Raw genomic sequence first — 14,159 nt, 5'->3', positions numbered from 1 at the left:
ACAGCTGTTATGCAGGTTTTGCAGGTGAAAACCCCCTTCATTCACTCACAGTTTAATTAACAAACATAAGTACACACTTTTACCATACACTTCTCTCCTCTGCGGGCATCGAACCCAAGACTCCAAGTTAGAATAACCGCCGCGCCACCAACTCGGGACACATATTTAATTATACACATTGGTATATTAAATTGTACTCAGGTCGACATAATATTATGCATGTCTCTTTTTGTACAATAAAGTCTTGTTTCAAAAAGAAATAATATTGCAATGGCTTGTATATTAAATCTTTTAGCCAAATTGGATATTCTAATAATACTTTTAATCAGCCAAATGTCATGAAATTTTAAGAAAGTGGTGGAGATACTACATGTATATCGTGTGGTAACGTCTACCAACTTAAACGGAGTAGATTCGACGCCCCGGGATTAAAACAATTCTTTTAAATGGTTTCATATTCACAATAAATAACAGTTAACAGAAAATATTTTCAAACTTTTACTTTCTTACTTATACAAATACTGGAGCGTGAGCCGTGCACCTACTTACATGTACAAGATCCTTGCATCCCCCCGCTTTGGGCCCTGTCTTCAAACTTTTCAACCAGCTAGAAGGGACTCTCATAGAGGGCTCTAAAACCCCCCAAGAGAAATTTTGAAAAACGAATTGGCTGTTAAGATAAGATAAGATAAGATAAGAGTTTATTTAGCCAATTATAAAAATCGGAAATCATTTTCCTTTTGGAGCAATATACAGAGTAAAATAATAAAACAATACAATAAATAAATAAATTAAGAATTTAGTTTTGAGATCAAATTAATTAAGTTGCTTTCTTTATACTGAAAACCACCCAAACGTAATATAGTCTGATATCACAAGACTCCGTCGAGGAGAAATAAATGAACTGAAATTGAAATTGAAATTGAATTGTCATCTTTGTTCAATTAGGTTTACATATATAGGGTTCAACATCCATGAACATTGAACTCCGATATTTTCAATGGAGAAGCCTGCACCCACTCGGATCACACACGACAATGAGCCAAACTTACGTATAAGATTTTTTTTCATGTTTTTTCACGGCAAAAGCCAGGCCTTATATTTAATTTTTATTATAGCCTACTTGGTCCTACATGTTTTTAAGTTGGGTAGGCCTACGTATTAGTTCGTGTGACTACTGTAATGTAGACCCGTCCGAGCACAGAGCACCAGTCGGATTTTTCCAATTTTATTTATTTATTCTTATTTTTTGTTTATTTTATTTTATTTTAGTTATTTTATATTATTATTTTTGTGGGGAATGGGGGTAACAAAATATTTGTCGGTCGTCGCTCACGTTTGACCGTAAAGTCTAGTGGAACTAAATGCTCCTTTCATAGTCCGCTGAACATTGTTTGAATGCAAAGTACTTTGAATGTAGGCGGCAATATAGGTCAAGCCAAAGTAGGGCGAGAAGCGAAGATTCATGAAGATTGGAGTGCTGCAACAACATTTTACTCTGCTTATTGGGAAGGTTAGTGTATTTTAGTGACACGAATTCATATTTACTTTTCAGTCAGATGCAGAAATATAATTACTTTGTACAGACTCTGTAGGAATAGTAGGAATATGTGAATCTCACCCAAGCTCTCCATCTCAGGACTACGGTTACATGTATGACAAATGTACCTTGATCGGTCTAAAATGGACAGTATGGGCTAAGCATATGATGTGTAAATTAGATGAGAAGGGTCGAGCAACGAGAGAGCTGGGGTGTGTTTACAAGCTCCAACAAACATATATGCAGTACGTGGAGAATGTACATTCTTGTTATCATCATGCATGTGTGTCGGGCGCGCGCGTCTGTGTGTGCTAGATACACAAAGTAGGTTGAGTTAGGCCGAAAACTGAGGCAAAGTATTGGCATAAGAAAATTACATGATGTCTGGTGTAAAATGTGTAATTAGATATAAAAACAATTTAACATATATCTGTGGGGATTGGGGACGAGTTCGAGAGTGCAGGTTGCTCATTACACCACTTACAGTTTGCACTCTAGGGAGGTGTACAGTGGTTTACAGAGAATCAAGTGCACTGATTATCTAATGCTTGGAGGTCCAGGATATTAAGGAGGTGGGGCATTTTAGCCCACCTCCATGCATAAGTGACATATATAATAGGGCTGCATGTACCTTATTAGATGGTATAATTTAAACCATAGTAATTAAGCCTGAGACCCTACATTCTTGCTTTTGTATGTCAAGTTTTTTCATCTCATCTACATTTAAGGGTGCTTTCCCAGAGATTTAGATCGATCTAAAGATTAAGTTTTAGATCGACCTAACTCCCTGGGGGTTCACGCTAAATTGCAGTCAGCCAAGCGGGCACCATAGTTAATTACCCCCTTACAGCTTTTAGTAGGCGGGACAGACCCTTAAGCCGGCCAAGCTGACAGTAATCTAGTGAGACTCCCCACAGGGATAGATCGATCTAAAAATCTATGGAAATGGGATGTAACAGTGTTTAACTTTGTGAGGCACAGAAAACAGTTGTCTTAATCCTTATTTTTAGTTTCTGGAGTTTAATAATAGAGATTGCCCTCTGTTAACCACCTTAATTAAGGCTCATTCCCATTGAAACCAGGGGCGGATCCATGATTATTTGAAGGGGGGTTCGGGCCCCGCTGAAGGGTGAACAGTGCCATTTGGTATGGTTTAGAACTATGATTCAGCTAGTCAAAATGCTAATTACAAGAGGGGACCAGAAATTGAAGGGACGGTCAGTTCCCCCCTGACCCCCCCCCCCCCCCCTATAAATCTGCCACTGGAAATAATGGGTCTACGTAAAGGATGAGGTGTATGTAAAATTGATTGCATTCAGCAAGAGTCCCTGCAGAGTTGGATCTATCTACATGTATGTAGACCAATGGTTTCAATTGGAATGATCTTTTATGCTTGCATCTGATCCTCATAAGGCGTCTGTAAGCAAGTTAGTTGTAGTGACTGGACCTTGGACATACAGTTGTATTTGGGGCCCATATAATTTTGCATGGTTTTTCAAGTTCTTCTGTTGTTGCCTTGCATCAATAATTAAGTCAGCTGAGACAAACATTTGTAATTTTATGCTTCTATACATAGTTCATGGTTATTTCTACAAAACCCTGTAGACTCTCACTATGTGGGTCTGTTCATCTTGCCATCTATCTATGTATCTCCCTCTCTGTTTATCTCTCACTCTCCTCTTTTAAACCTTAATTTCCATTTTAAATTAACTTCCAAAGCTGACTTGCATCCTGTCACATCATATCTGTGTAAATTAAAACATATCTGTAGATACATTTGAAATAAACCTACTATTTTCTTTCAATTACCAGTTGCATTTTGAATTTAGTTCAATTAACTGCTGACATGCAACCTGACAAATAGACATAGATCTGAATATATTGAAACTTAATTGTAGATACATTTTAAATTAACATGCTATTTTCCATCAGTTACAGATTGCTTTTTATGGAAATTCATTATGTCTATAAATATATCTCTAAATCATACATATTATTATATAAGTTATGATGACTGTTGGAGGTTCTCTAAACTAAGGAGGTTTTAAAAATTACTTTTTAGCTACAAGCACACGGAATCAACTATTAATTAAAGTGGTATACTAATCCATTGTAAATAATTTATATATTGCTCATGTGCCAAACTGAAGGAGCAATTTGTATGTTCAGCATACATGCATGTAGAATACATCAAACATGTAGCAGGCCCATAGCCAGGGGGGTTCAGGGGTTCGAAAGAACCTTTTTTTGCTGGGAAAAGGTCCACCCTGGGTAAAATTTGGTCTATGTACTTGCGGATTTTATGGTAAAAGGTCCACTTTTTCAGAAAATGACCCCCCCCCCCCCCCCCTCTGAAATTGCTGGCTACGGGCCTGCGTAGTGCATTTAATTCCACCCTTGGTATCATTTATCAGAATAATTATACAATTCATGAATAGTCCACTTATTAACGTCAAGGACCCTTGTCAGAGACATTATTTGATATGTGAATAGTTAGTACATGGTGTGTAGGGGACCTTCAAGCTTAGAAAGTTGAGGTGGGTTTAATTGTAGTTGATTTGAAAAGCAATATAATGTCATGAATTTTTCTTCAAATGATATTCAAATTAATGTCTTTTCAGCTTCTGTGAAATGTGGTCTGAAATCCTTTTTTCCTCCATTGCTGGAATAGCAGGAGGGCTGTTATTTGTGCACTTCAAATGGCCATGGGTGTGGAAGGATCTGTCTTACATCATACAGATGATCAAGAGTTTGAAGAAGTTTGAGTACTGCGTCAGAAACCAGATGATGATTGCTGACGTTTTTGATGACCAGGCTGCTAAATTTCCCAACAAACCAATGATTGTGTTTGAGGTGAGGGTTGATAAGTAAACAGTTGACATTGAGGTTATACCTTCAAAATAGTAGCTGTTATTTGATGGATTATAACTGTTGGATTAGATTAGATTAGATTGTATATAAGTTCAGTGTATGTATTATTAGTATTTGGAGAAAGCGTCATTTGTTTCAAACATTATTATTTCAGGATTTATGATTTTTATTTACTCTTTAAAAAACAAACACTTTTTGACATAAGCTTCAATCTACCTTTCCATTCAAAATTTTGTTAACAGGAACTTATTTTTGTTATTTAAGAAGTTTAAACAAACCAGTTTTTTATTTATTCATTTTATTATCTTTAATTGGCACAGAGGCCTCTAATTTAACTTTTATTCCAATCTAGTGAGAAATTACAGTAAGAAATGCCAAATATGCATGGGTGTATGTTTCTGAAGATATTGATAAAACTTTTTATGTGTGTAATATGGATTCATACAATGCTTAACAGATAACAGATAATTGTATGGAAACTGATTGTGCTATGGTCTTTACAGGGCAAAGAGTACACGTGGTCCTACGTGAATGAACAATCCAACAAAGTAGCCAGACTGGCCGAGGAAGAATGGGGCTTGAAGTGTGGTGACACTGTGGCCATCATGATCTACAACGAGCCTGAATTTATTTGGACTTTTATAGGTGAGGTGACAATTCTAAAATGCCATTATTTATTTTTACTTTATGTTACACTTTGCAAAGGCTTTATCTCACTTCAGAAGAAACCAAGTATGAAAATGGTATACATGCCATTTCAGAAACAAAGCTTGAATCTCAGTCGATTTCTGTTGTTTCACAAAATCTAATTTCATTTTAAATATATATATATATATATATATATATATATATATATATATATATATATATATATATATATATATATATGATATAAAAGTATCATCAAATTATTATATTATGTATCAGGATTACTCAAGATTGGTGTTGGCGTTGCCCTCCTAAACCACAACCTGAGAGCAAAGTCACTGGTGATGTGTTTTACAAGAAGCGAGGCTAAGATTCTTGTTATTGGTAAAGGTAGGTAAACAACGTACATTATGCAACAAACAATGTGTATGGTTTAAGGCTGTTTTTGGTCAAATACTTTCTAACTGCATAACATTTTCATGTTGTTTATGGAAATTGGTGATTGTTTTTTTTTATTTTTTATTTTTATTTTTATTTTTATTTTATTTATTTATTTTTTTTTTTTGGGGGGGGGGGGGGTCACTCATGAGTCAGTGATTGTATGTGTATGTAATAGTTTTTCATGTAAATTCCTTGAAGGTGATGAACTTCTGAAGGCTGCTCAGGATGTGCTGCCAGACTTGAAGAACAATGGAGTATCCATCTTTGTGCAGGGGCAAACACAAGAGACATTGCAAGATGGGTTTAAGTCATTTGATGATTTAATGTCCAGGACTTCAAATGCTGCCATTCCAAAGAGCAGGAGAAGTGGCTTAAAGTGGAATAGTTCAGTGTGTTATATTTATACCTCAGGAACAACAGGTAGGAAGATGTTTGCTATAGTTTTGATTGTAAAACTGACAATGTCTCAATATGGATGAAAAGATTTATGTTGTTTATTTATTTATTATTTTTTTTTTCATTTTATTTATTTTGTTTCATGTATATCAGGTAATTTTTAAATAATTTTTTGCAACAATTTTGGTCTTGTGGACACAATCAGTTGGTTGATTCTTTTGAAAAGAAACTTGCTAAATTTATTTTAAAAAATTAGATAAGTTTGCTCTTCTTTTACGGTTTGTTTGTGTGTCCTACAAATCTTATTCTTATTGTTGGGAAACCATGAGTGTTTGAAAACAAGGTGTCATAGTGTCCTAGAATGTTATTTTTCATTGCCATTACATAATATTGTCATGCAAAAGAAATATTGGTAGAAAGATGACTGTTAAGTAAGAAATTCCATCATTTTTTCCATTAATAAAAAACACCGTAAATCTTAATGCAGGTCTCCCAAAACCAGCAGTGCTTGGACAGTACAGGTTCTTGAGGGGTTCATTCATTTTGCCTGTTGCTGGATTCAGTCATGATGACAGAGTGTACACTGCACTTCCCCTCTATCACAGCTCTGCATGCATTATAGGTCTAGGTGGAGTGATCACTGAAGGTAAACCATATTTAGTTGGAATTATCTCTAGAATAATTGGTTTTACTTCTGGTTGAGTAGTTATAGTCTAATTTCATTTTCAAAACTATAGTGAATTGAAAAGCTAAATGAATATGACAATTAGCAGAAAAATTAATATATAAGTATATGCAAAGATGCCAAAGCTAGTGTCCTAAACCTCAGTTCTAGTAGAAGCCACAAATTGGTCCACAGATTTTAAGATGCTTGTTGAAAATTAAATGTTTTATTATCAGAATCATGATGCAGCCAAATTGGGAGCAATGGAAAAGTGCTGATTTGACACAAAGTATATCATCATATAATTAAAGAAAAAGCTTTGAAACAGTAATCTATCTATCCACAAACTGTATGTGTATATCGGTTTTACCATTATTGACAAAAATGGATTATATATTTTAGGAGCCACAATTTTACTCAAAAAGAAGTTTTCGGCTTCTCACTTTTGGGAAGATTGTAGAGAACAGCGTGCCACCTACTTCTTGTACATTGGAGAAATATGTCGTTATCTCTTATCCAGACCAAGGGTAGGATATCATTGGGCAGCTGTTATTTTTGTAAAATGTGTAGAAAGTAGATGATCCTAGGTTACATGTACATGTGTATGTGTACAGTCAAACATTCTCATTTACAAAAATTTTAAATAATGGCTGTCAAATCATTCATCATCATTAATGAAATGACCTACAGTAGGCATGGAGAGTAAAGTAAAAAATGCACCTTTAAGTACTGAAATGGAGATTCATTGAAAATTGATTCTAGGAAATGTAATGCTGTCATGTGAATTAAACTGTCATGCACCTCAAAAATTAAGAAACGATACCTGTCTAGATTTATGAGTTTGTATATGCTGTATCTATTTTTTTAAGCATCCAGATGATGCTAAACATTCCATCCGCTGTGCAGTGGGAAATGGACTGAGGGCAGATATCTGGAAGGAATTTCAAGAGAGGTTTCAAATTCCAAAAATTAATGAATTCTATGCATGCACTGAAGGGAACGTGGGATTCTTCAACTTGTTCAATAAAGTTGGGGCTGTCGGAAGATTGTCACCAATTCTGGTATTGTATATTTTCAGTACAATATTATGTGTGGTTTAAGCTGTGGGTTTTGTCATATGTATGTTGTATGTAAGTGGTTTTAGGCAAGGTGTAAGACTTTCTAAAATGTCCCAAACCATACATTTATAGATGATATATATTATAAACAGTTTAGAAAATTCATTTTTTGAAGAATTAAATGGTATAGTTGTCAGAGAAATAGAGATAATCATGCTTTTTCTCAATATATGAGTAAATGATGAAATTGTGATACATAACTGTAAATACATGATTGCTAAAAAATAATCTATGAGTCTCCCTTTCACATACAAACTTATCCTCTTTTTCATATGACTTAATTTGAACTTCATGAGCACTATAATGGTAATGTTACTCAATGATAGTAAGGTTTGCAACACAGACATTTACGAATTTTTTAAAATCTTTATCCAGAACAAAAATTAATCTAAGGTCTTTATTTTCAGCATTTGTTCCAGAAGGCATATTTGGTCAAATTTGACATTGAAAAGGAAGAGGTGATTAGAGATGAGAATGGTCTCTGCATTCCAGTGGGTCCAGGTAAAATAAGATGAATATGGAATTGGAAATGAGGGTTTTATTATCACCCATCACTTGTTTCCTAAAGATATTGCTCAAATTTCCAAAGGCATTTTTTGCATTGAATTTTTTTTATCAAGGGACATTATTAACTAAGATCAATACATCTGATCTTGTGCAGTGTTTAGTAAAGGTGTCATTAATTTTCTATGGAAGTTTAGAATAAGCATGGTAAAACTTTGATAATTTCAAAAAAGAATATAATAATATAGATAAAAATGATCTTGCCAGATGCCCCAGGACTGTTGATTGGTGAAATCAGTAAAAGACAGATATTTGAAGGCTACAAGGGGAAAGAAGAGCAAACAAAGAAGAAAATCCTGCAGGATGTTTTTAAGAAGGGTGATGCATACTTCAACAGTGGTGATCTGCTGTACTATGATCCAGAGTACTATCTCTACTTCAGTGACAGGGTTGGGGACACCTTTAGGTAAGCAGGGGCCCAGAATATTACATCTTGTGAAACTTGTAAGAAACATTAAATAAAAGATCTGGGACAGAAAAATAATTAGCACAATGTCTGTTCCACAGATCTTACAGTCAATGCCCTTTTGACCAACAAACTAAAAAAAAATGTGTTTTTTTGGAACGCTGGGCTGTCACATGAATTCCTCACATTCACGTTTACTAAAAAGTAAAAGTTTTTAGCAAAGGTTGTTAAAATTTTTATTCCTTGAACAGAATATAACACATACCAGTTAAGGGGTGCTACAAACGATTTCTTAGAAAGACAGAAAGATTTATGATAGTAGCATGGAAAGATTAAGAAGACCCTAAAGACTACATCTTTACTACATGCCAGCTGATTTCCTTTCAATTTAACAGATGGAAGGGTGAGAATGTCTCCACAACAGAAGTGAGTAATGTCCTGGCTGATGTGGAGGGAATAGAAGATGCTTGTACATACGGAGTGCCAGTCCCAGGTGTGTTAACCAGATACTGACATTTGAACTTTCTTGACAGATGTAAAAAAATGAAAATGTTTTACAGTTTTATACCCTATTCTCTCAAAATTGTACAAGAATGTACAAAATGGATAAATTGATACGGCAGATAACCAAGCTTACCTAGCAGAATTGTGTCTACATATTATGTTAAGTTTGTTTAGGGCTCAGTTATCTCCAGTAACTATCTCCATCTTGAACAGTGATCATCAGCCAAGTTACCAAAAAAAAAAAATGAATTTCAAATCTATTTGGTATTGGACTTTGCTTTTTCTCCTTTCTCAGGTCATGATGGTCAGGCTGGCATGTCAGTCATAACTCTGCAGGGCACAGGCCGGGTCTCATCTGGTCTTCTCAAGGTGTTGTACACTCACTGCACAGAACTGCTGCCATCTTATGCCAGGCCCCTCTTTCTACGCATCCAGCCAGAGTTGGTGCTCACATCTACCTTCAAACAGGTTAAAGGAGAGTTCAAGAAACAAGGCTTTGATCCTGATGCTGTGCCTCACCCTCTTTATTTTTTGGATGCCACCAAGAAGACCTATGTGCCTTTGACAGGGGAGCTGTACAGGGACATCATTAGTGACAAGATTAGAATATGAATTGCTTATTACGACCCTCTGATTGAGTGATTGGTTGATTGATTAAATATGCAGAATATTTTTACTTTTTGTTCAGGGTTTTTTCAGGAATACCAGTGGATGTTTTAGATTTTTTTCTAAGATCTGTTTTTATTTTTGATATTGAAATCTAAGTAGTATATTTGAAATTGTATATCTCAGTAGTATAACTAAAATTATAGATTTATACAACATTTGTAATTATATCCCTACAAATGTTTGCACAACCCATTAATTATCAGTATATCTTCATTCACTGAGACTTTTCCGACTTTAGTTAGCATTAAGACTTTTTCAGGGTTATGTGGATCATTATTGTGAATTATGTAAATCAGGTGAATTGTGTAAATCTTACATTTTTAGTGAGGACTGGTCACATGCCAGTTCATTCCATTTCCCTATGTCGGAGCATGTACTTAAGAAAGTAGTGTATCATCAGCATTATTCCATTGAGCACTATTCAGGTTGTTTTATTTTTCATTTTATTACATGTGTGGGAAGATTAACAAGATGAAAAAGGTTCAATATTTTTAGAAATGATGCTTGATGTAAAATACAGCAGCCTGGAAATCGGGAATAGCTCATAATTTCCATTACAAGGGGCTCTATTGTAAGCTGACCAATAAGTTGAACGTAGACACATCATATCTATGGAGGTTACTCCCATGTTATCAATGTACTCCTTTTACAAGGTCTATTTTATAACCATAATTTTAGGTTGCCATTTTTCCTGTTTTCATTCAATCTAGACTTAATAATTTTGTATATGAACTAATAGACCATGGTATCAAGTTAAATAAACTCTACTATACTAATCTACTGGAAGGCAAACTGGTGTGCAAATATTTTTACTTCTAATATTCAAATAGTTTTTTTTAGTTAAAACTCAATTTTACTCATGCACCGATGTATGTATATACATGACTATCAGATCAGTGGGCGGTGAGGTTTAGGAGGCCCAAAAGAATTGCCTTTTTGGTTGGAAAAGGTCCCACCTAATTCCAGATTTGATCTACATTTCTATACCTTTTGTCATATTGGGCCATCAAAGAGGGGGGTAAAAAGATCAACTTTTCAGAAAAAAACTTTTGAAATTACTGTCAACAGGTCTGACTCTTTGCAGTAGCGGTTGAGACAAAATGCCTGGTACATTGAAATATAATACACACTTATGCTATCAACATCCATGCATACTATAAAGACGGTCTTGTACCCATCATACATGAGCACTATTCAGGTTGTTTTATTTTTCATGTTATTACATTTTTCATGTTATTACCCAAGACCCAGCTAATAGTTCTCAATTACTGGCAACAAATCACAGTTTTTTAAATACTTGACTCAATTTATTTTGTTTGGTTTTCTGTGTCTAACAAACGTCCTGTGTTTGTGTATAGTGCTTTAATTATGTGTACTCTCAGTGGAGGGAAATAATCGTTAGACATAGGATTACCACGGGGGATTTTCTGTGGATGAGAGCAACTTACTTGGTTTTCCTAACTGTGCCAGTAGAAATAAAGTGTAAGATATATACAGGTCATTTCCCGTAAAGAGTTGGTCAAAATGGAGATTTGTTAAATTGAGGACTGAAACTATTTTATTTTTTAATTTTTTGTTACTTTTGTACAATCATCTTTGAATCCATACAAACCAAGTAACCAAAAAAATGTTACAATATTCAAAGCGGCGGAAAATAAAAAGGAAAAAAAGGAAAAGCAATAATTTTATTAAGCATTTCAACAATTGAAATTATAACTTTAAAGATTGTAGAAATAAATTGAAAGATAAAAACTCATTTAATGTGTATTATTATACTGATCAGTTATATGAAAGGTCTTGGAGAAACATTCATTTGGTTCTGTCTTGGCATTAAAGAAAATCGGGTAATGGTAATAAGTTCAGTTTTGGCAGTTACGGTGACGGCTTGTGCAGACAGCTACGCATTCTTGGCTTACAGGTACACTGTGAAGTTCAATGGCTGACGGTCCCGGCCAAGCAATGACGTTGCCCTGGCTACACCCTTCAGTCGGCACGTCAATGACTCGGTCCCACACATCAATGGATGCAATATCTCCTTTGAAAGCATCCCATATCTGAAATCCACCGCCAACAGCGTCTTGTTCCTGACCAACCACCCACACTCCGTCTGAAATGTGAAGCATTAAAAAAACGCCGGTTTTAAGAGGCATTCAGTTGAGAATTCTTAAACTTATCAAGCACCTTGCTTACATATATTTTTAATATGTTGTGCATATACCAAAATAACAAGACGTAAAAACGGCCACAGTTTAATTTGTTGAAAACTGCTACAAAGTCACTCCTAAGACAAAACCTTTCTGGCAGCAGTCCTGCACATAATATACTGTATTAGCTATTTGACGACCCACCTGGTTTACGGTAGCCTCCCTTCAATATTCCAGACCCGTGGTTTTTCACAATATTATCGACGAGGAATTGCCAGTTGCCTTCCCCATTTTCCCACGTAATACAGACAGAATGCCATTTTCCATCGGCAAGATTTGCAACATACGGATTTCTGTTCAAATACAAATCAATCCTAGACAATCCTAAAAGCTGGCCGGCCGGGTACCCGTGGATCCTTATGTGATTGTGATCGTTTTGGACAGCGTGAGAAAGGAGTCCACCGAATATGTTGGTCTGTGTTCTTATGGTAACACAAATGGTCATCTCAACCATCGCTCCAGTTGACAACGGTTTCAGTACTGCCCAGTTGGTAGTGGAATTTCCAGAAAAACGAAGGACCGAGGTCTTCGGTATGGCTGGACCTAAACACCCAGACGTATAAACGCAGTCTAAGATTATCTCATTTTAAAAAATTTCCCACGCTTAAGCATTGAACTATTTTTACGTATTGTAAGTATCAAACCATGTAGTTTCTTATAAAAATCAGTCTGAAAGAAATTACAGTTCAGGGAGAGCTACATAAATTAATAACACCAACCTTTTGACAGTTGTCATAATCATTTGTTGTGTATTCGGATATATTTAAAAATTAAGGCTTTTGATAAATACACCACCCCCTCCCCCCCCCCCCCAAAAAAAAAAACAAAAAACAAAAAAAAAACATTGTGATGTATAGCTCTTTTTCCACCAACTATACCTCATTGATTGATTGATTCATTCATTCATTGAAAAGCATTACCTCCACCTTTCCCAAACGTGTTTTCAATATAATTTCTTATTCGCCGACAACTTTCTTCTTTTTGATTTTAATACCTTTGAAAGCAGTTTTATATATTGTTCTTTTACCTGTGATGCTGCTGTTGAGTTGGTCCAGCTCATGTCGAATAAGAGTGCATTTCTTAGATAAATCGGACAGCATATTTTTCATTGTGACCAAACCCAATTCAGTCGCTTGACTCTGCGATTTCAGTGCTTTATTTTGCCTCTTAAGTTCAGCAACTTGGTTGACTAGTTCTGACGCCGTCTCTTTAGTTTCATGTTGTCTGCGACAAGCCCATGGTACTTGGATTGAACGTCCAGAAGAGAAGATGCCAAGGTCAATGGTACGCCCATTTAATCAATCTTTTGCGTGAGATTGGCCAGGATGGCTGCCATATTGTCGTGTACTGATTCTTTTACCATTTGATTTGTACACTGTCCCTGTGGATGGGCAAGGCTGATATGATAGTTACACTGACCATCTCTGAAGCTGCATACTGCATCTGTTTTCCCCTACTGCAGACAATGAATTTTTGTAAAAAAAAACTCAACACAACGAATGCCAACATATACTTCGCCATGTTAAAGTACTATTGTTCAGTAAGCAGACTTTGCCACTACTGTCTAAATAAGCACACGAGTTCACCTACAAGATAAAAGATAACTTATCGTCGATGATTATTTTGGTCGAATTTTAAGTGACGAAAGTTTGCTAGGTTTGATTGCTAAATATTCGTATACCCTGTGTGGCAAAGCCTTTTATTTGTACATTTTCTTTTGTAGTTTTACTTAATCGCATACCCATATCCCTTCCATTCAGTGGAATGAAGATAAAATCTGTTGTTAACAGATAAAATTGTGCCTAAACAAACCCTTTTTGTGTACAAACACGACTCGCGTACTGGTAATTGTGATTTCCTATGATAAAAAAATGATGATTTCTCGTTTGTTTATTCATTTACTAATTTGTCTAGGCCTACCTTTTCATTGAATTTATGAACTGTTTGTCGATTTGTTTATTCAGAAATTGATCTATTTACTCATTCATTTATCTTTCCACATCAGGGGCGGATCCAGGATTATTTGAAGGAGGGATCCGTTTTTTAGGAATGCCAATTAAGCCTCGGATACGAAACCGACCCTCGCTCCCTTGGCCCTGCCACCCCACCCCCCCCTGATTCCACCACTGCATAT

The 14,159-nt window shown here is 35.5% G+C and overlaps 2 protein-coding genes across 4 annotated transcripts; one reads left to right on the top strand and one right to left on the bottom strand.

Moving 5' to 3' along the window:
* The first annotated feature begins 1,324 nt into the window (after nucleotides 1-1,324).
* On the top strand, nucleotides 1,325-10,613 carry LOC106181748 (long-chain fatty acid transport protein 2). 3 transcript variants are annotated; one of them, XM_013566218.2, is made up of 12 exons: nucleotides 1,325-1,513; nucleotides 4,162-4,393; nucleotides 4,915-5,056; nucleotides 5,339-5,449; nucleotides 5,699-5,920; nucleotides 6,384-6,542; nucleotides 6,963-7,087; nucleotides 7,430-7,621; nucleotides 8,086-8,179; nucleotides 8,450-8,648; nucleotides 9,044-9,141; nucleotides 9,448-10,613. In XM_013566218.2, exons 2-12 carry the CDS (start codon nucleotides 4,172-4,174, stop codon nucleotides 9,762-9,764), a joined length of 1,881 nt encoding a protein of 626 aa, XP_013421672.2. In that variant the 5' UTR covers nucleotides 1,325-1,513; nucleotides 4,162-4,171; the 3' UTR covers nucleotides 9,765-10,613. The 3 variants fall into 3 exon arrangements, with proteins under 3 accessions (XP_013421672.2, XP_086855599.1, XP_086855598.1); XM_086999472.1 differs by lacking the exon at nucleotides 1,325-1,513 and adding an exon at nucleotides 1,691-1,785; XM_086999473.1 differs by lacking the exons at nucleotides 1,325-1,513; nucleotides 5,339-5,449 and adding an exon at nucleotides 1,649-1,785.
* An 879-nt stretch (nucleotides 10,614-11,492) lies between these two features.
* Nucleotides 11,493-14,099, bottom strand: LOC147764182 (pentraxin-4-like). The gene is made up of 3 exons (XM_086999474.1): nucleotides 13,053-14,099; nucleotides 12,170-12,568; nucleotides 11,493-11,928 (listed from the first exon to the last, which is right to left on the bottom strand). Exons 1-3 carry the CDS (start codon nucleotides 13,132-13,134, stop codon nucleotides 11,681-11,683), a joined length of 729 nt encoding a protein of 242 aa, XP_086855600.1. The 5' UTR covers nucleotides 13,135-14,099; the 3' UTR covers nucleotides 11,493-11,680.
* Nucleotides 14,100-14,159: the final 60 nt, after the last annotated feature.

The sequence above is a fragment of the Lingula anatina genome, chromosome 1 (assembly GCF_051362555.1).
Source record: "Lingula anatina isolate TDL-2025a chromosome 1, LinAna3.0, whole genome shotgun sequence".
Classification (NCBI taxonomy): Eukaryota; Metazoa; Brachiopoda; class Lingulata; order Lingulida; family Lingulidae; genus Lingula; species Lingula anatina.
Note: the sequence above shows the minus strand (reverse complement) of the source record. Positions and strands in the feature narration are given on the sequence as shown.